This window comes from Patiria miniata, unplaced genomic scaffold, assembly GCF_015706575.1.
Source record: "Patiria miniata isolate m_02_andy unplaced genomic scaffold, ASM1570657v1 HiC_scaffold_3, whole genome shotgun sequence".
In the NCBI taxonomy this organism is placed as follows: domain Eukaryota; kingdom Metazoa; phylum Echinodermata; class Asteroidea; order Valvatida; family Asterinidae; genus Patiria; species Patiria miniata.
The window spans coordinates 12,061,112-12,083,425 of NW_024037069.1; the positions used below are offsets into that span (position 1 = coordinate 12,061,112).

At 41.8% G+C, this 22,314-nt stretch overlaps 1 protein-coding gene across 1 annotated transcript; it reads right to left on the bottom strand.

The window, feature by feature from the left end:
* Positions 1 to 2,322: 2,322 nt before the first annotated feature.
* On the bottom strand, positions 2,323 to 15,807 carry LOC119736475 (sacsin-like). Its single transcript, XM_038210492.1, has 3 exons — positions 15,679 to 15,807; positions 15,249 to 15,507; positions 2,323 to 15,128 (listed from the first exon to the last, which is right to left on the bottom strand). Exons 1-3 carry the CDS (start codon positions 15,805 to 15,807, stop codon positions 2,323 to 2,325), a joined length of 13,194 nt encoding a protein of 4,397 aa, XP_038066420.1.
* Between the last annotated feature and the right edge of the window lie 6,507 nt (positions 15,808 to 22,314).

Below are 22,314 nucleotides of genomic sequence, written 5' to 3' on the forward strand. Positions count from 1 at the left end.
CTCTGAACCCATATAAAACCATAACACTTAAACAAACCGAAACCACGGATAAAAATTTCAGCAGGTTATAAAAAAGGATCACTTGCTGCTCTTTAATCAGGCCTACTAACACAAAAATGATATATAACTACAGAAATCTACACATACTGTCAAAATGATAAAAACGTGAGAAACTTATCCCTTCAGTCGTAAAATTATTTCAGTGAATTCATATCAATAAAACTTCTGGATTCATGGTACGTGACACGTGTGATCCTTCATATTAAGTGTTCTTAATCTTCGACCTTTAAAAAGTCAAATACATATCATTATGGACTCCTGGTCGTTTGTGGATGTTTCCATTTTAGCCGCAGGTATCATTCAAAGTTCAACTCTCCTAATGCAGTTCAGTGTTTTACATGTAAAAAATTGACAGTGTGTTTTGATGATTATCAAATTAAACGTTTTTAAACAAATCTCTGCGAGTGGAAGGAAAATACTTTACACGTCTTGTATACCAAAAATTAATATTGCTCATGTAAACTGTATTCCAGTATTTCCCGTTACATCTACAGTTTAACCTCTCTTTTTGAAACAGTGGTATAACGTGATATCTTCTTGTCTTTGCTTGCAATATATTTCTCTCTCTTGAGATATATATTTCTTCACTATAACATCAATCATCACCAACGTTCGCTAAATTTGTACGTGTTTTAAGTTTCATTTTTTTAAGCTTCAGGTTGTAATTAAGACATGGCTGATCCAAATTTCCAGTACAAAACCTTCTCTCCATGTCTTCTGTGCGATATACAAAGGATAATCATGAAAACCTTCTACAACAGTTTATAAAAAACTAAAACAATTCTTTAAACTAGAAACATCGTATACATGTATGCTTAATGATCCTCAAACATGACTGATCAATCTTAATTAAATGCAAATAAATGATATCCATATTAAACAGATGTAAGAAAATTCCCTAGATTTACGAGGCAGTTTCTTTGGGGGTATACTCCAATTAATGCATATAATAAAGTCGAACTGCGTAACTGAAAAATTAATACCAAACACGTTTTCTTACCATTTTTTTAAACTAACAAGCAACTGAACTACGATCTGTATATACATGTAGATACATTATTTCCAAACACATTTCAAGTGCGTGGCAGATACATTTTCTTTTAAGCTACACACTAGGCCTTGTTCCTTAAGCCATAAATTTCTAAAGATCTTGGTGTAATAAATGTGGAAAAACATTACGATTCAAAAGAACGCGTCTGTCGTATTTTGACACAAAAAGTTGGCCATTGTATATGCTTATGTAACATTTTATCACACGAATGTTTTGTACCGCGACAATTTTTAACACAAAAAAAAATTATCGTTACGCTCGGCGACCACTCAACCGAAGATACTGAAAACAAAGTATTCTATTACTAAGCTACTTTTATTTAAACTAAATCTGCTGCTGATATCTATTCAAAACAAAATGATCACGAAAATAAAAAATTATTCCTGGTTTTGAAATTCTTATTGTATCAAATTCACAAATTGTTATTTCAAAGGCGCGGAATCGATCCACACAACAAACTCTGAAGTTATGTATTACATGCGTCAGGCACATGAATGACATTTAGACACTCGTACAACTATTTGATGGCCATGCTAAGCATGAGATAATTATGTTTTCCTTCTTTTACACCTAGTACTTTTAGTACTTTTACAACACGTTTACAGACAACATAAATCTTTGAGGCTCTTATCAATGTCCTACATAAATTGCTACAAATACTAAACAAATGTCTACATCCTTGCGCTTGATTATTTTTTTCTGTCAAGTTTTTTATCGAGTATACATTTCTTTAATCCTGCCTCTTGTCAATGTAACTTTACAAAAAACAAACACTATCTACAGTTAACAAGCTCAAGAGCATCTCGTTGAACATATCAACTGCTACTTGGCTACGAACAGGTGCAAGACAGACTCAGGCGTAGGAAACTTCGAAAAGCTTTGATAGTGTCAACATTTATTTCAAAGCAGCATCAGCTCCCTACTTAGTTGCTCAGTTATCTCAGTGCATATATACAGATGGGAACATAAAATGTTAGTCAGTACTTCCAAGGCTGCAGTGCCTCCTGGCTCGGGTATTTCTGACTAAGACTTATATTAATCGAAGGTACGCGCAGATGAAAGATATATGCCTAGATGAGTATCACAGTTCAACATACTAAAAATGAAGTGAACAAAATAAGCACAAATTAACAGTAAGGCCCTTCCAGCCACTTGTTCATTTATTGTCATAACGGCATGAAGCTTCTTGCTTCAGCTTCGTATCATGTTGTCTAAAATAACCTGAAACCGATGATTTCTTGGACAAGATTCAGCAGTTCTCCACATTTCTCCAAAACGTCCGCTGTGCTGAAATCACTGTATTCCTGTCCACTTGTCTTTGAGTTCCCCTGCGGGTAGCGAGGTTTACTGAAGTCGCAATTCAGTTGAACTAGTTCATGTGTTACCTCAGACACTCGGCTAGAAGTTACGTCCCTGTGTTGGCAAACTGCCCTAGCTAGAGATATTAGATCGTTACAGTTCATGTCTGGACATCCGTCCAGACTGTACTGAGCTGCTTTGAGGGCAGTTTCTGCGACCTGATGTACCTGGAAGGCTATCCACTGAGCTGGGACTGGCTCGAGTTGGCTCGTCTGCTCGGCAACCTTAAGGTGTTCCTTGGCCTGACGGAACCATAGCCGTGCTTTTCGTGGATCTGGGGTCTCTCTTGTAAAGGACGGCGGCACAAAGTTACCATATGATCTGTTTGATCTGGCGCTGGACCGACTACGGTAATACGCCTCTTGATATCGTCTGGCTTCTTCCCTGTCCCTATTGACCTCTGATTCCCAGTAAGAATACTGATAAGAGCACCGCTGGTTGGGCTCACTACCCCTTTCATGCCTATCTATTTCTTGTTTGAGGAATTGGAAGGCCCTATTGGCACGTTCCTGCTGGCTTTGATTCTTATCGGGATGCCACTTGCGATAGAGACGGTAGAAAACCCTTTTGCGTTCCTCCGGCGGCATTCCAAATACCTCATCAACCTCCTTCTTTATTTGCTCTTCGTCTTTTTGCATGTCTTCTGGAAGAGCTTGGTCAATATGTGCCGCAGGCGGGACATTGGATGTAGGTTCCTGGGTGAGAGGAACGACTATCATGTCTCGTTGTTTCTTTGGTCGCAGGAATTTATAAAGTCTCGTCACTTTAACTATGATGGACTCCTTTCCTCCAACGTCGATTTTGTATCGTTTCGATAAGTTGACTGTCTCATCACCCTTGTCAATCTGTTCAAGGAGTTTGGCATAGATTTGCTCAGTAGCACCATCCGCCGGTGTTTCTGACGGTACCCTATCATCAGGGCCCAAGGCAAGGTCGTCACTATCATCATACTGCAACTGGTCTCCTTCGTCAATGTCTCTTTCATAACCTACTATCTCATCTACGAGGAAACGGTTGTAGGGGTCATGATCAAGCAGGTGATGAATATCTCTTGGTATTAGTGTACCCGGGCTGTGCTCTTCCGGTTGGACAGCACTTGTTGTGATATCGTACTCAGGGATGTCAGACCGGGAAATAATTGTATTCATCTCCACAAGATTCTGACAGTCCAAAGCGTGCGCACAGTGACGTACATGTTCAGGATTTAGTAGATGTCCTAGGAGGGCATTGCAACTGTCTGCAATTTGCCCAAAAGTCAAACCCTTCTGCTGAGAGAGTGAGGAGTGTTCCAGGTACATTATGCCCGCCAATTTGTCAAAATACGCTTCCCGCGAGTGCCTGTGCTCTGCAATTTTATGTCCATTATTGTCGTATAAGCCAAGCTTCAATTCTGTTTTGCAGACGAAATTGTCAAATTCCTGGAGTTGTGTTATGTGCTCTTTGATGTCAGCACTCGGTTGTTTGTTTTCGAGCTGGTGTTGCCTAAGTCTGAGCAAAACACGAGTCATCTCCTCTGATTTCACCTTTCGCTTGATGCCTTCCAGATACTCACAATGCTGTCCAGCGGGGCAGTCTTCATTGGTGTCTAACGGCTTCTCATTCCATTCATCCCCAAGATTCTTAGGTCGGAGGGACTCTGGAAGAAGTTTAATGAGACGTATCTCGTCCTCAACCAGAAATCCGCACTGCTTTACTGGAAAGATGAATTCCCTATCTGTTGGTGCAAGGTTATATTGCCCCATTTGGTTAAGGTCAGCATAATACAGATCAGTCGACCTCCTCAAGACGTATTCTGTATTAGGTAAATACAGCTCGGATGCGGAAAACGTGGATTGACCGCTTTTATTGCGCAACAGTAGTCCAAGCATTGCTTTAACAGCACCCACGGCTGTCTCCTGTTCGTTTGGACCTAGACGTTGATTACCACACTCCACTTTCATTGAAGCCAACACTCCTGCCAGCTGGTCAAAGGAACATGAATCCTGGGCTCCAAGCAGTCTGAGGACAGTATCAAACTGTGCCAATTCCCTTGGTGCTTTGTACAAGTACGGGCGCAAAGAGGGCTCAAGATCTTTGTCCATTTCAAATACCAACTGATCGGCTCTCACCAATACACGTCCTTCTTCCACAAGACATACTGGAGTGCACTTCAACCGACTCTTAATGTCCTCGCCATGCTCAGCCAAGTTTAGACCTTCCAGGTATCCCAAAATCTTGCCCATGACGTCTTTGAACGTCTCTCTCTGTTCTGAAGGCAGTGTGTCTTCCTTGTGAATCGCATTCTTTGTTTTCATCACCCCACAAATGTTTTGTGCGTGCGAAATAACTTTATCAACAATTACGGTTTCAATTCCAAGGCATTCATGAACAGTAATTTTCTTATTTACTTGTTCGTTTATCGGTATGTCCCAAGACGGGAGTATCATACAAATTGACCAGACAAGCTTCAAATGTGTCTCCGACGTTGATCCTTGGAATGCAATGAATGCAGGCGCTTGGTTGTTGTGACTTCCCGTCAAATAACATGCAGGGTGGATGTGAAGCAGTTCTGCCTTGATTGGGACAGATTGAACGAACTTGATCGTTGCGATTCTCTTCAGGAAGTTTGGATCGCAGAGCTTTTTCCTGTATTTCAGTTGATTTGTCAGAAGACGAGATTGGCGACACAATGTCTCTCTCTGTTCCTTGTCTTCGACTTCACCGGCCCTTTTTTCTACCTCCTGTGCAAACTGAAGAAAGTCGTCTTGAGTTACTTCTGAATGGAGACCAATTTTCTTCAGGAAATACTTCAGGGATCCCATGGATTCAGGCAGTAACTTGATTGGTTCAATCAACGCTTTGAAGACAGAATTATCACCGTCGTAAAAAAACCTTGCTTGTCGTGGTATGTCCGTTGTATCTGGAATGAACGCAATATGGGAAAGACGCTCGAGAATTTCTTTTCCTTCCGGTTCTGAAGCTTGGTGTAGGACGCTATCTCTGATGAATTCGACGTGTTGCAATTGACCCTCTTGACTGAGGTTTAGGAAGCTTGGAAGTATGTACTTGAGATACATGTCAGATTGTGTGATTGGAGTTATTCCAAGCTGTAGGTAGATCCGACTCAATGTATGATTGGGCTCCAGAATAACACAGTGCATGTTGTCCATCCAGGTCTTGGCTTCAACCATCAACTTTCCGTAGCCATCTGCAGTGTGGTAGTAATCAAAACGGTAAAGATCAATTGTGTTGTCTTCTCCTAGAACTTTGAAAACTGGGAGCTTCTTGATAGTCTTCATGCTGTCTTCCGACATATTCTTGCCCTCTTGAAAATAACGAAGAAGAGTGTCGCACTCTGAGGGTGTCGGATGACCAATGTCTCCGTCTGTTTTTTGCACGTATGCGATCACATCCGTCACATCTTGTCTTGACGATGTCAGGGCTAAGTTTTTTTGAAGTATATCTTCTAGTCCTGCTGGTGCATGCGGTACGTGTACTTGTGTGCCACTGCCAGTAAAGGACGTCTTGAGCTCACACATAAGGTTCTGCGAAATGGAAGGGAGACCAAGGCTGCGCAGCACATCGGCTATTTCCATTCTATACCCTACTTCGTTTGGCAGCAATAATACAGTTTTGGATAAAGAAGGGGGCACCAGTTTACCCGACGTAGTAGGGAATATTGGCCATTGGTTGATACATTTTAGGGAGCCCTCCTCTACCGTCTCACTGCAGATGAATGCCCATAGATTTCCAAGCCACGACTCAGAGGGATGGCCATCTTTGTCTGGTGTCCACTCAACGTGCTGATTGCAACCTTGCCAGCTCTCTGGCAGATGCTTCCCAAGGTGTTGGGCCAGGTCCATTATGGTAAACTGCTTAAACACTCCACTGCTATAAGCAGCCTCGGAATTCTTTTTCTTAAGCTTCTCGAACCAATCAATGCACGATGAAACAAGCTTGCTGTGAAGGAATATATTCTGCAGACAAGGTAGTACCCTGGAGTGTTCAGTCACATATGAACCATCACACGTTGAAAACTCACGCAGTATGCCATCATTCGTCACACGCATGGGTAAGCCATTCAGCTCAGCTGGATTTTCGATACCTTCTAGGCAGTACTTGAACACTGTAAGTAAAGTCTGGATGTTCTTGAATTTGGTTTTCTCCAATGGAGCAGGAATGGTCTGTGCCACTTGATTAGATCCAGATGAAAGATGCTGAACGACAGATTGCGGAGATACAAACTTTGCTCCAACATCGCAATCTTGAAACGCCGAACATACATCCCGGGAGCTGGCCAACAGGTTGAAGTTGACACTCAGCAAGAAGGAGCGCATTAACTCCCGTGGTGTAGACCTACTCACTGCAAAGTTATCAGTGAAAGCATGACTGTCATCACTGTTTGGATGATGCCAGGTGGTTGTGACATTATCTTCGGTTTGATGTACAACAGGTAAAACCTTCAAGTTTTTCTCACTGATGTACCGAAGCGTAGCTTTTGCTAGGAGTTCCCACTCTCCACTATAGCTCTTCAAATGCTTTGGAAAAAGCTCATCATAACGCCAAAGGTGCCGTTTCAAAGACTTGGCATCAGCTTCCCCAAGTATTATTCGCCCCGCATGCTCAATTAATTTGGCATAGGCTGGGGCAAGTACATGCTCTACCAGTATTCGATTCCATCTATGGATGAGTGGGCTCTTGTCTGAAGTATCATCTGATTTTGCATAATCATCGCCTTTTGCAAGATTCTTTCTTGCCGAACCCAACTCAAATGTCCCATTCACATGCACTGGTAATTCGGTGCAAACCGGCAGTGGGAGGAAGCAGTAGGCCTTGGGTCGCTGAATTGTTGTCATCTCCGTTCTGCTATCCTTGAGGAGAGCCGCTACTCCACCACGTGGAATCTTTAAGCTACAAGCTCTTGACACCGACTGACATTCAGACTCCATACCTTCAAACCCCAGCGTCTGAGAAATGAGCCATGTTTGTTCAGCGCCAAGCGAGTCACTTGTCACGAGTGTGTACACATGAGACATGGGCTCAACTGTCTCACAAGGGTCATCTGTGAAAAGCTTGAGGTGCTCTGCCAGCTTTGAGCGTCGATCTTCGTCTTGTTCTGAAAGCTTTGCACTGATGCTGTATTCTGTTGTCAGGTTGTTGGTGTGTTCATCAATACATGAAACACTGATCATTTTGATGTTGTTGAGGAAAAGTAGAGCTTCATCAGACACTTCTTTGAATTCGCCTAGCAGCTCCTGTACTCTCCTTGGATGGTAAGTCTCTTCAGAAAGCCTTGATTGTTCTTTTCGGAGTGGGAACCGAAAAACTGTTCCCCCCTTTCCATTAAAGGCAGGTATATCCTCTAGATATCCTCTCAACATGTCAGGGAAGTTTTCCCTGAACCGATCGTCCACCATCAATTGTTTCCCGGGTGAATTTTTCTGTGTCACTGGAGAAAACATCAAAAGCGGATCAAACATACAAAGGGTGTCATTGTTGCTAAGAAAACTCGGGCAATCAGTCAGGTGGTAAACAGCATTGAAACCGATTCCAAATTTCCCAGTTGTTGTAATGTCGTCTCTCTTTCCTCCAACTCCTACCTTTTGAATGCCTTTGATGTCTGCCTCCGTGAATGGCTTGTCGTTATACACACAGAGTGATGGAAGGTCTCCTACGGCAGCCCAGGAATCACATATGACCTTCTTTGCTTCGTGATGACGCGGGTCATATACGAAGTGTATCTCTGTTGATCCTGCATCATCGGCATTTTGAAGAAGCTCTTTGAATACATCAGAGACGTTTGGATACGACCTCAGTATGTTTTTCAGTCGATCCGTTAGTTGTTCACTCTGGCCGAAATCTATTGCAAATCCCTGCAATGGTAAGCAGCTATCAATGTACTTCTCCCTTTCAGTGACGATACCCAAAACCTTAGCATAAATGGGGGACGATATATCTCGATGTGTATACTTTTCTTCGTCACGACTTCCCTCCCATTCCATATCGTTGTATGTCAGCTCTCCTGGTAACCGCAAGATCCCGCAGATGTCTGGGACATGGATTAAGCCTTTTTGTAAGTTGCTTTCTTGGCTACCTTCAGTGTTTTTTCCATGCTTTTCTTCTAACTTGGAGACAACTTCTGACAACATCGACGTCGCGGTTTTCAGATCTGATTCACCCAGAGGTTCCTCGCCATATGTTTCCTTCAGAAGCTGAAGAGTTTCAAGGAAGTCATCTAGCTGAAAGCGATCTCTTACACCACAAATCCGCAACAGGTTGCTGAATTGAGTGAGTTCACGGGAAACTTTGTACAGATATGGTCCATCTTTGCCTTCGTAGAGAAAAGCAAGTTGTTTACACTTTCTGAATTGGCCATCACAGAAAACGAATCCTATCGAACGAAGCTTGTTCACAGCAGCACGGTGCTCTTCTTTGAAAGTATCTTCACCGTTTGGAGACTCCACATAGATTTTGCTCTGGAGATATGCGTATATACTGCGAACCATTGATGTTTGATGAGCCACCCCAGGTGCTTGATTGATCAAAATAACAAGCTGTGAAATGACATCATTGACTGCAACTTGTTTTCCCGTGAATCCAAGAAAGGTTTTAACATTGTCACTCTTTGCCTCAGATCCCAATCTGTTCTCGTCCAATAGTGGTCGAACGGACCCAAGAAGGTTCTGGTGTTCTGGTGTATGAAGCATGTCTGCAGACATAAACTCATTGTCAGAGTGACACCAATCAATAGGGTAGCTAAGGGGCTTCTCCAGGACTGGAAGGAAAGCTGCTTGTTGGATGCGTTTCCTATGATCGGGTGTTGGCTCGTCATACCTTCTGAGCTTTTCATCCATCAGCTTTAGAAGAGTCACGCACCTCTGGACAACATTCTCACCCCCTGAAAGTGATTGTGATCTCTCACAGATATCTTCCCAAGATAAGTCATGCGAAGCCATCCCTAGCTGGGATAAAGACAGAAGACGTTCTTGTTTACGGTACAGCTCTCCATATGGAAACCGGCAGTCAGTCTCGCTATACAGTGATCCAACTGGTGATTCAGGATTCACCAAATCCTGAGGTCTTGCCAAGTCTTCTCCTTCTGGGGAAGTCGGTATACACTCCGTAGCCTTCAGTAATTCATCATAATCTTCCAGTTTTCTTTCTCCAAGACGAAGGTCTAACATGTAAAGAACAATCCTGTTTCTGTGGGTAGACTCGATGTCTTGAGGGTTATTCTTCATCATCGGAAATAATACCTCAGATAAAAATCGCTGGATGTTGAAGGTGTTGCTGTCGAAAACCTCTTGAGCGTCTACCTGTTTGATGCTGTCAACTACATCTCTTTCCAGTTCGACCCATCGTTTCGGATCCTGATGCTTGCTTAGCACAGTTGTTATACTTCTTCTCACCTCTTCAGGATCTGTCAATCCCCAATCAGTGAAGAAACATCGATGGACTGATACCCACTTACTTTGGTGAAAGAATACGTCTGGGGCATCGACACAACTTACTATCTTCTTGTAGAAGGCTTTAACGAAAGGATGAAAATCAGTTTCAGACTCACTCCATCTGGGCCACAAACACTGGAAGTTGCGAGCATCAACAACATCTTTTTCATGCAACATTTGAAGATCTTTCAGTAGATTCACAAAAGCACGCAACAAGACTGATTCCATGAAGCAGATATTCCAACGGGTCTCAAATTCTCCCGTGTCGGAGGAGGATTTGCTCCATAGCTGGCGACGGTTAGGTTGCAGCAAGAAGTTGCCATTGACGTGGAACGGTAGCCCAGTTGAGACGGCAAGAGGAAGATAACTAAAGGCCTTGCCCTGGGTGGTTTCAGGGGTCAACCCTCTTTCACCAGATATTAATTGTGCAGCAACTCCACCACACGGCATAACTCCAGCTTTGATGCCCTCTTTGGTAAGGGAGAGATCAAGAGGTTCTTCCGTTGCCATGCAAGAGCTGATGATGAAGTGAAACGTTTCTTTCTTTTGTTTCTTTTTCCCACCCATACCCAATACTCGCCTTTCCTGATTCACCTTCACAATCATAGTTGTCTCTGGAATAGGCAAATCAGGGACAGGTAATTTTACACGTTTTGCCGTCGTTTTCAGAATGCCTCGTTGGGTCTTCAAGTCATCTATTAGAGCTGTCTTCAAGTCGTCAGCTGGAGCTGCAATTGAACGAGGCAGCTGTCTGACTTGTGAAACACTGACAGACATAACAGGTTTCCCATCATCAATGTTCTCAGACTCAAGCTGTTCCACAGTAACATGAACCACGTTCTGTGTAAAGAGAAGCAGAGTAGATGCCGACTTCTGCAAAGCCTCTAACAGTGGTTCAGTACTCTTCTTGGAATCAAAGACAGAATCTGAGATTTGATTTGGCTGTTGGCCATCAGCTTCCGCTTTCGTCCGCAGTGGTAACCTGAAAAGTGTGTGCCCGAAGTGTGCAGCCTCTGGCAGCTTGCAACCAAAGATGCCATTGTATGGTTGGAACTGGTTCGGATAACTCCCAAGCGTCCGTCTGTGGCTTTCGTTTGTCAGATCGAGTTTGATACCTGGCTGTGCCGGCTTGACACGGGATCCAAGATGGGTTGCTCTGGGATCACAAATAAGCACATACGGTCCGCTGACAACACTGGGAATATCGGTCAAGTGATAAACTGACGTGAATCCCAATCCGAACCTCCCAACTTTGTCCAGCTGATCTTTCTTGCTCTGGGCAGCTATATTGCAGATATTTGCAATATCATCTTTTGTGAAGATGCCGTCATTAAAAACCCAGAGAGCAGGTCCATGACACGATTTCATTCCTTCGCCCATAAGGTTGTGAGCTGTTTGCTTGTTGTCGCGCCAGTCTAGAAGGAATTTGACTTCAGTAGCTCCAGCATCGTCAGCGTTTTGAATCAACTCGTTAAAGATGCCCGGGCCTTCCTTGTACATATCAAGATTACGCTTGATTGCATTCACTGTTGTCTCGTGTGGTCCAGCAACTTCATATCCATACTCTACTGCTTCAACTGGAGCAATCACGTGACTCAGTGGTTGCAATCCCAATTTCTGAGCAACCAAGTTGGGTATTAACTCATGAATTATTGGCTTGTCGAAGTCTTGGGGACCTTCTTCGAATATCTGTCTTGCAAGTCTCTCCTCATCAACATACAGGCATTGCGATGGACATGCCATGTGTAGCTTTCTTTCTCGGCCTCTGGGCATTCTACATGGAACGAGGATCCCTGACATCTTGCTGTCAAATCTTTCTTGGTTAACCATGTGGCTTAAGATGTTGCAGACAAGATTTAAGTCTTTCTTGTAATCCTCTTCACTGGAAACCGTGTTGGCTTCATGCTTTTGACTGACAATTTGCAGCACTTCGCAAAAAGCGCTGTCTTGGAAGGTCTCTTGGACACCCATGCTATTTAGGAAATTGCCGTACTGGAGACAATCCTCTGGAACAAGGCGTAGATAAGGGGTCAAACTAACACCAAGTGTCCCGTTGCTCATGGCCATCTTGTCAGGAGTGGTGAAACCAGAACCATGCCACACCCATGGTTGTGGAGCACTCATATGCTCGTGAAAAAGGTGTCTCACTTGCTCATTCTCTGCTCTAGTGAAGAAGGAATATATCTCGGACACTGTATGAGAAACAATATGCACATTATCAAGAACATTCTGGTAGTTGTTGGCAACATTCTTAAGATGAAGCATTACCCGTTCGACGTGTTGGTAGTTGCTGGAATCAAGATTCTGTTTCCATCCAAAGGCATTCAGTAGTTCATCTTTGACGTTATGTAACCTTACAAGAGGGAGCACAGAGCCTTGAAGCAGAGCAGAATCAATGGGCCCTACTTGTCTGGGCGAGTAGAGTGTGTGGGAGTTTCCAATCCAACCAGCCTTGTTAGGGTAATCAGCAGGTGGTGAAGCTTCACACGGAACCCAAGACAGATCTTCAAGAAACTTATATAGTGCTTTACATGTCCTGTTGCTCGTGACCTGTTCACGTAAGAAACCTGGATAGTGGTTGATGTGTTGTAAAAGGACTGACCCCCTTTCAACATCAGCACAGTTTGTGGTTTGGGAAACCTCCATTGCACACATCAAAACGTCATCTGGTGACACGTCTGCCTCTGTTTTGAGTCCGACCCGTTTCAAGTTGTCTAGCAGTCTGCCTTTGGAATACTGTCCAACTGGAAACCTGCTGCTTCCTCTAAACATTACCTGAAGGGTTTGAGAGGGCTCGAACAGCTCCTCTGGACTTGCTTTGCGTTTAGAAATTGGAATAAATTTCAGGCCTGTCAACAAGTGGTCAAATCTTGCTTGCTGCAAGACCCACTTCATGATCTTCAATGATTCGTCGTCACTATAGAATCCTTCCTGTACTGCAGGGAGGACGTTTCCTTGTAGAAACTCAACAACAGATAGCTTTTTAACCCCAAGTTGTAACAGTAGGTTGTCCGACTCATCAGATCTTAGCATAATACATCGACGTCTCAGAGCTCTCACTGGTAACTCAAAATAGTCACCAGGAATTGAAGTTGGACATGTCCTGACTGCAATATATTTCCCATCACTTCCAAGAAAGACAGAGAGAGACTTCAAGATATCACTTTGCTGGGGCGTTAAGTGCTGGAGTTTTGAGAGGAAAGTACATAGTTCGTCTTTTGGGCTTGCAGCCAAACCTTGAACCTGTGCATCGAGGTTATTTTGGCTGCATGCCTCTAGAATGGTCATTACTCCTTCGGGTGTCGGACCACCAACAAATCTGTTGACATGTGGGTGATCGCTTATATAAGACGGAAGATCCCGTATAACAACAGCCCCGACAGACTCAAGAAATGAACAGATGTTATCTGACAAGCGTGCAGGATAACGCCCATAAGAGCCCCCCTCCCGCACCTGGCAAATTAGCTTATTCTGTTGTAGTCTTGCAATGCGATCGCGTGCTACCGGGATGAGGGGAATACCTTTGAATGCCTCAAGCTCTGTTTTCAGCAACCATCTCCACAACTCCACCAACCATTCCTTTGTTGGTTGTTGACCCCGTCCTGGGGTCCATGGCACGGTATTATCTGTTCCTCCTCTCCATGTGCTTGGAAGCATCTCTTTCAACAGAGGTGCAACATCATTAACGCCAAGGCTTTTTAGCTGTGTGTGCGCCTCTATGCTCGGATCTGTTAGCAATGTCGATGGCAGGTCACTTGCAGCGAATCTTGACGCCCCATTTGGGATCAGAGAACTTGGATTCTCTGTGGTCGCGATGTATACTATTGGCGCATCGTTACAAAACGCAACAAAATCGCCACTCTGCAAGGGAAGCAGACGCAGGTTTTTCAGATCACAAACTGGTTCACTGGTGACGTATTTAAGAAGCTCAAACTTCTCGTCACTTGACAGGAACTGCAGTGGATCCCCTCTGATCCAGTTACTCACAAGTGCAGGTGTAACCGTGTTGTAAGCCACACCTGCCCATTTAAGAGACTCCAGAACGTGGTGCGGAGGCTGCGCAACTGGACAACCTTTGATTCTCAGCACTTTTGAAATCAAGGGGCTTCCCTCGGGGTCAACATACACGTCCATTGGCTTTTTCCACGAGCCGCCATTATGTTCTGTGTAGAAGATGGGCTTGTTCGCTAGCAGCTGCAAGAATTTCTTGACCCCAGTTGACCAATTTGCCTGTATGTGCTCAATGGAAGGCCACGCTTTATACACATCCAACGGCTTCGTCGGATCAGACGGATCTTTACTCTTCTTTATAGCAGCCTGGATGACCTTTGCATAAACTTCCGGAAAGACTTTCCGTGTGAGGAGCTTGTTCCAGAGTGCCTTGTTGTCATGCTGGGACTCTTGATCTGGCCACCTGATACTGCGACGGTTGTCTCCTAGACCAAAGTAGCCGTGTACGTGGACTGGCAATCCAGTCTTCTCACTCTCTGGCAATGGTAGGAAGCAAAACACACGACCACTTCGCTGTTCGTCATCTAAACCTGCTGTAGAGCTTATTAGGAAGGACATCCCCATCCATGGCCGCAACTTCAGTTCATCATCTTTGTTCAGTTCTTGGAGACGTCTGGATGTGCTCTTTAAGCTGTTCAAGATGATGTATCTGCTGGTCGTTTGAGCTGTCTGTGATCCAGTTTGCTTCTGGATTCGTACACAGCTCATTGTTTGAATGTCTTGATTCGAGATAATCCGGCTCAGGAATGTTGTTCTGTCCATACGAAGCTTATGACGATCGTCTTCGTGAATCTGTACCTTACAAATAAGTCTAGGATTGTCAGACATATGATCTCTTTCATACACGGCTATGGATTCTACATGCTTGAGAAACAACAGAGAGATCTCTGCATCTCTCTGGAATGACGCAAAGAGGTCATGCACACGCGCATGATCAGTGAACACCGACTTACTGACCAGTGATTCCCTGGTTCGCAATGGAAATCGAAAAACAGTACCCTCTAATTTACTGTTTTCAAAGTTGTGTTTATTACAGTGAAACAAGTCAATCAGGTATGGTGAAAACTGGTCTGGAAATTCAGCCAGAAGATCGGTTGTCATCTTCCACTTCTTACCACGTCTGCCTTTGTATTTTGTGTTGGTGTGAGGGTCATGGATGAAGTTCTTCTCCAGTGGGTCCAAGAAACCGATTTTGTTTCCGCTGATGATGCAGGGCATGTCTGTGAAGAAAAGAAAAAAATCAAAACCTTGATAATCATGACTTTTGTGTGCAATTAAAAGTACGCTAATGCAAAGAATATGTTGATAAAAATGAGGTTGCCAGTATAAATATTACTCACCTGTAAGATGGTAGACAGAGATGAAGCCCAGGCCAAACCTCCCAACCTTGGTAAGGTCTTCCAGCTTCCCACTCTGCTCAGGGTGCTGGATGTTGTACCAGTCTTGCTTCTGAAAGGTTGCATCATTGTAGGCATACAGAGCTGGTCCTTGGAAGTCCTTCAATGTCTCAGACCACAATTGATGGCTCGGATGGTGTGTCTTGTCGTAAAGAAAAATCACATTCTTTGCTTTTGCATCATCTGCATTCTGCACAAGCTCCTGAAATGGACAGATATTTATATTTAACAGCTTTAACTACGTTTTTTTTTCTTTCATAAAGGCCAAACCTGTGTTTACAAAAAAACCCAGAATAATGCTGAAAGTTGTTTTTATATACAAAATTTAAAACACTTTTCAACATTTCTACCGTGTACAGACAAATTTTCTTACCTTCAAGATCTGTCCACCTTCCGGGTATTTGTCCAGAACCCTCTTAAGGTAGATGTGAAGCGGTGGCAACTGCTGCCCAAAGTCGCCGTCTTCTGTGAAAGGAAAAATAGCCTTAATGATTATTAACATAACGAACACGGAAGATGTCAATTTGTGATGATTTATCAAGGGGATTATTTTTTGTTTTATTTCAGGACCCATATCTCATCATCACTCGAGTGGATCATGGGCATGGTCAGATTCAGTTTTGTCCAATACCAATTAAGATACCTCTTAGAATAAAACAGTGGTTTAAGTGTGGTTCATGTTCCTCTTGATTTTATATGAGAATAGACCTACATCATTAATGATGGAGTCTTAAAAAAAAAAAAACAGGCCATTGAACGAAACTTTTTACAGATATGACTTACCATCACTAGAATCTGGCATTGTGTTTCAATTCTGCACTAGATGAGCTCGTAGCAAATGTGCATACTATAGTCGGATTTATTTCCTCTCTCCGCAGACGAAGTCTGTAAAGTGACGTTTGTTACAAAAAAAAATTCATTATACAGACCCTAAATATACAGGATTTGGGATAACAGCATTTGTTATCGCCATCATGCAAGAGAAAACTTAAAATTTGACTTTAATATGGAATAAACAATAAAGCTGAAAAAATATGACAAATCAACCTTATTTAAAGTGTGGATTAATAACTCAGTGAAGATGGGTTAAGTACGAAAACTTATATTTTCCTACTGTTTTTGGCTAAACAGCATTATATGTTGATTTTCTGATATATTATATGCGTGCTTTTCTCAGGCACTCGATGTCTCAATGTGACATCAATTTAATTTTATAGCTTTTCACGGCCAATTTCCTAAAATGTTCATTTACTTCTGAAAATCTGAAATTCACTTCGTTTGAATTTGAGAATCGCTCTGAGTACGCGTTTCAATTTCACTACCAGAGCATTCAATTCCATTTCAGTTCAATCAAGTAAGTGGTTGAGCAGCACCTTTCGTTTATGTTAATTCAGATTCGTTGACAAGACTTCTTTTTCGTTTGTAGATGGCGATTTCAAACATTCTTCATTCTATTTCACCTTTAGCTTAATAACATTGGCACTAAGTACAATTCGTCGATCGTACCACGATATGACCAATCTGAATTTTTGACGAATGGTTTTTTTAGCATATTCTGGTTATGCATGATGAAATCTTTATTTTCTGAAAATTTACAATTCATAAGTGGCCTAATTAGCTAATTAAACTGATTCAGCTAATTAAAAATGTTGACCTATCGCTACAAAATGCTAAATTATCATTTCACAAACTGGCGCATCGAGATAGGTCACTTCGTGAAACGCGTAAACAACGCTGTCAGTTTTCAACGAAGTGACTTATAGAGTCTGGTACCCGGACTTAATGTGGTCCCTATCACTTTCTTATGAAATTGAGTTACTAGGGGCCAGTCATTGGGCCAGTCTTTAGCGTCGGTTATCAGAAACAATGGCGGCGTTCACATGTCGTTTGATAGCTGAACGAAACTAGCAAGTTTCAACCGAGTTTCTGATTCTGTAAACGTCTGTAAGTATATTCCTTCTGTATTTTGATACTCGTATTGCAATATGTTTGTGTTGAGCTTTGTCTAAATACATGTTTTGCAGAGACTCGTGTGTATGATAGCACAAAATCCTACACTAATTAGCCTATTGGTATGAAGCCCGGGAAGGGACAGGGTAGAATTTTTTTTGTAATTTCCTAATTCGTTCCCACGAATTACTAATTCGTTCGCACGAATTGCTAATTCGTTCGCACGAATTAGCAATTCGTTCCCACGAATTGCTATTTCGTTTCCACGAATTGCTAGTTCGTTTCCACGAATTACCAACTCGTTCCCACGAATTACCAACGCGTTCCTGGATGCACGAGATAGCAATTCGTTCCCACGAATTAGGAAATCGTGCGAACGAAATAACAATTCGTGCGAACGAAATTGCAATTCGTGCGAACGAAATAGCAATTCGTGCGAACGAAATAGCGATTCGTGCGAACGAGTTAGCAATTCGTGCGAACGAATTAGTAATTTGTGGGAACGAATTAGCAATTCGTGGGAACGAATTAGCAATTCGTGGGAACGAATTAGCAATTCGTGCGAACGAATTGCTAATTCGTGCGAACAAATTAGCAATTCGTTCGAACGAATTAGCAATTCGTGCGAACGAATTAGTAGTTCGTGGGAACGAATTAGCAAATTACAAAAAAAATTCTACCCTTTCCCTTCCCGGGCTTCATATATTGGCGTACTCTGTAGTGTAGACGGTAGTGGGTAGTCATAATCAGTCAGAATAACACTTGAGTGGGGTTCGATTCCGAACTAATGCTTTTTAATGACATCCCCGTTGATATTCATGTTGATTCACCGACTGTCCTTTCGGGAAAATATTTATTAAATAAAAGGGCCAAACTAAGGTTGCTTTTTTAACATTATGATTCATGATTGGTTTGGTTTGTTTGTTTGTGTTATAGAATGTGGATGTCTCAGTGGATAATTGCAGCCAAACGTTTATACAGAGCGCCATTCGTCTACATAATTGAATGAAGTTTTAAAAACGCTTCGTTGAAAGGAAAGTGATCGATTCCTGGAGCATGAATGTAAGCAATTTTTTAACATAAAGGTTATTATTTAACTTTTCATACTTTTGCTGCTTATTATTTTGGTTTTATACTGCCCGGCTCAGATCAAAAAGAGCATTGCGTCTGTTATTCGTTTTTACGTTTTGTGCTTCGTTTCTCTCTTTTTAAATGTTGATTTAGTACTCCAGTCTTGCTACAATTCTAAAGTCAATGCAGATAACAAAAAGAATGTAAATGGCCGGGGTAAACTGCAAAAAAGTTAAATTCAGTTGCTATGATTTGTTTTAGTTAATATTGCAAAACATGTGAAAATCTAAAAAAGACACAGACTGCAAGGATAGTGACACCAGACATTAAACACATTCTGAATGATTTATCAATAATTCCCTTTAACAAACTGTAATTGTTTTATATTGATTTTCCATGTGGACTATATTAAAAGAAACAAATCCAAATAAATGTTCATGTAGATTCTAAATTTAAATTTAATAAAAAAGTATCGATTACTGAATGCGTGAACCACCTGCCACAGTCTGCCTCGGAATGTAACGGGGAAATGCTCAGCCTTAAAACAAAGGACGACTACTGTGCATTCATTTCAGCAAATGCGCACCCACGCATTCGGCTTGGAACTCCAACTGCGCATGTGCACATAAAGACTGTACAATGGATAAAAAGCACAAGAGTGTATGTTGACATTCCAATGGTAACGGAATATGAAATCTGCTCATATTTTTTTCATGCAAGCGAAAAGATGGTTAAAACACTGTATGGGAAATATTAATTATTAACCCTCATATGCAAACATACATTTTGTGCCAAGTAGTCCTTTCAGTCAGAAATCAAACAAGTGCATGTTTTCAACAGTTCAGAATTCGCAGCCTGCATACAGCTGCTACAGTATAATTGAAATGTTAAATTATAACGGAAGAAGAAATTCTAAACTTCATGTCAGTGAAAAAAATCGCCGTCATAGATGCCGAAACGTCAATACTGGCTACTGGTACCGGTATAGCTGACCTTCAAGTCTGGAAGAAATCGTTCGAAAACTTCCCCAAATCTCTGTAGTTATATCAATTTCTAGGAATTTCTCAAACTTGTTATTTCACGAGTAGTTGAACACTTATATCATCTAAGTATATTACACATTTTAACTTAATCTGTTGTTGCAAACAACATTAGCATGTCAAAAGCGTCACTCAGCGTGTTTTGGCGGGGGTCTCGGTATCGACCAATGGCAGCCGGCAAAAAGGGTGATATTTATCAATTAATAACTCGTGAAGGAGGCTTTTCTTAAACATTTTTTTACTGCACACCATAATGCATAGGAACCTTATTTATATTCGTGAGGCTTGAAAAATTGACAGATATTCGTCACCGTTTTGACGAAGTGACACATCTGTGCACATAGATGCAAACCGAGTTTTGAGAAAATTGCGTTTGAAGTTGGTGGATTTTTCAATTTGCATTTTCTCCCCCAGAATTGAAAAATATATAACTGAGACAATAGCCCAGGACTTAAATAGCCAAAAACAATTCTCTCTATTCATAAAATCGTGTTTAATTAGAAGATATCAATTACTAAAGATATCCGTCACTTCGTCAAAACGGAAAATCTGCTTCTTCACAAAAATGAGGCATGTATTTGTCAGCCTCGACTCCATGGGCACGTGCGCGTTGTTAAGATTGCGCAAAGCATGATGGGATGGCGCAGCAAGATCGTACCCATGGGGAACGAGGTTGTGTATTTGTACACAGCGCATGCCCGTATATAAAATTGATACATTTTAGAACGCAGATACGTCACTTCATCAAAACGCAAATCTTGGAGGCTTCATATTTCTAAATATAGCACACGTGTAAAATCAATGAGTCTAAGTGACACAATCATAGAGATCCGTTGTCACATGAAAATTCGACTCCTATGAAATCGGACCCCTTTTCCCCTATTATTGGTTAATCCCGCGCACGTGACAGGTCACTCTCCCGAAACGATCCTAAAAATAGCATCGTATCGTACTCACGCGTGCGCAATACTACCAATGAGTCCACATTTTATGGAATCGGATATTCACGCTACACCGTCACTTCGTCAAAACGAAATACTTAGTGTGCAGCACTTTCAACACTTTGTGCAATTAGCGTAATTAACAAACGATGGAATGTGTCTCGAAATTTGTTAATTATGTAAAGGATATCATAAAATGTTAGATTATTCAAAAATCTCAGATTTCAGAAAATCTCAGCTTTGGACGGATGTGTCACATCGTCAAAACGGCAAACGTCAGTGTTACAACTTTCAAAAAATTCACGTAGCCAGACCTATTATTCCAATTTCAATGAAAAGTAATGAACATATCACAACGATTTTTAGCACATGCTAATTGGATCATTATAAGGGAAATAAATCCTTAAAGTTGCATGAAGATACGGTCTTCCAATTGGGAGAAATTAATTTTCAAAGATTTCGCCCGCCTGCGTGAACATGTCTGTGTACATGTAGTTTCATTCAAAATAAATTGTTACGCAACCTTTAGCCCTTCACAACCACTAGACTGCATTGGCTTACTGCCATGAACTAACAAAACAACGAATCAATAATGAAAAGAAAGTTTACGGCAGCGAAATATCCATAATTTTTTTTTGCATAAACTAATTGCAACATTGAGGTTTCTGCCTGATATAACATCACATTTTTGCTCATGAATATGGAAATTCGCATTAGCATAAAAACCAAAAAGGCAGATGAATACCCTTGAAAATGGCAAAATGAAAATTGAAAATAAGGTTAAAGGGATACAAAGGTGCATTTTCAGGGATTACATTGAAAAAAAAATACGTTTATGAGCCCTTTAAAATAATGTTACTTCATACTTTCTCCAAGATTAAGTGATCAAGGCCATTGCGATTGGTCAGTGTTGGGGGTATGAGTTCACATCTTGATTCTGATTGGTCATAATGAGAAGGCCTAATATATCAATGTTCATGAAACTGGTCTCTGGTCTCTAAATTAAAAAGGGATTCCCAGAAATGTTCTTCATTAGGCTTTAAAATGATTTTTTTTCCTTAACGATTATATGTCAAATTACCAGTGCAAAAATGTGTGAACAAATAATCATTAATTTCTTGATGTAAAACGAGGAATAAAATGAAAGTTGTAACTGGTACTCGGCCCCATAGGTTTGTGCACAAATTGCCTGGTGTGTTTGTCATCCAATCCCAAGATGCATTGTGAATATCGAAAAGGTTAGGGGCGCGGCACTTCATTGGTTTTTTTATGTTGTTATAGGCCTAATTGTTCGCAAGATTGTGGTGCATAATAATGAAGCTAACAATTGAACAAATAGTTCCACCCTACCACCTAGTCACTGGCGTAAGATGTGTCAATAACCCCTCGTGTGTCCATATTTTGTGATTTTTTAAGGGGAAAACAAAATTATCACTCACCAATCATGCCAACAAATAATGTAAACCATTCATTGTGAGTGGTTGAAGACATCAATGGAAGCAATAGAAACTACATGTACATATGACCGTGGAGGAACACGACTTGGCTATTGCCTCGTACGGGATAGTGGAGTTTCCAATCCGATGAATTTGAAAACACAACAGCGTGTCCACGGTTCCAAGCGGAAATGATGGCGGAAAAAAGTAGGAACTTAAGGGTTGAATAATTACACAGAGTACGTACGTGTACATGTATGCCTGGCCTACAATGCGCACGCGCATGCCCCCGCCAAGCGTCACTTTATTGTAGTATTGCTCATTCCAGAAATCCCAGCAGCCATCACGTGTCTGTCAACGAGCTGCGGCGCTTATATTTGCAGCACACATCGTCAATAATCATGACGATGTTTAATCGATGTTTCTATGTCTATACAAAAGAAAAAACTATAACGTCACACCATTGATATCACTCAGTCATGCATGTACAATAAAGCATTCAAAGAACGGCTTTCGTCGAGCTGCCACAGTGGCCTAGTGGATAGTGGAATGAACACAGTGGATCGCAAAA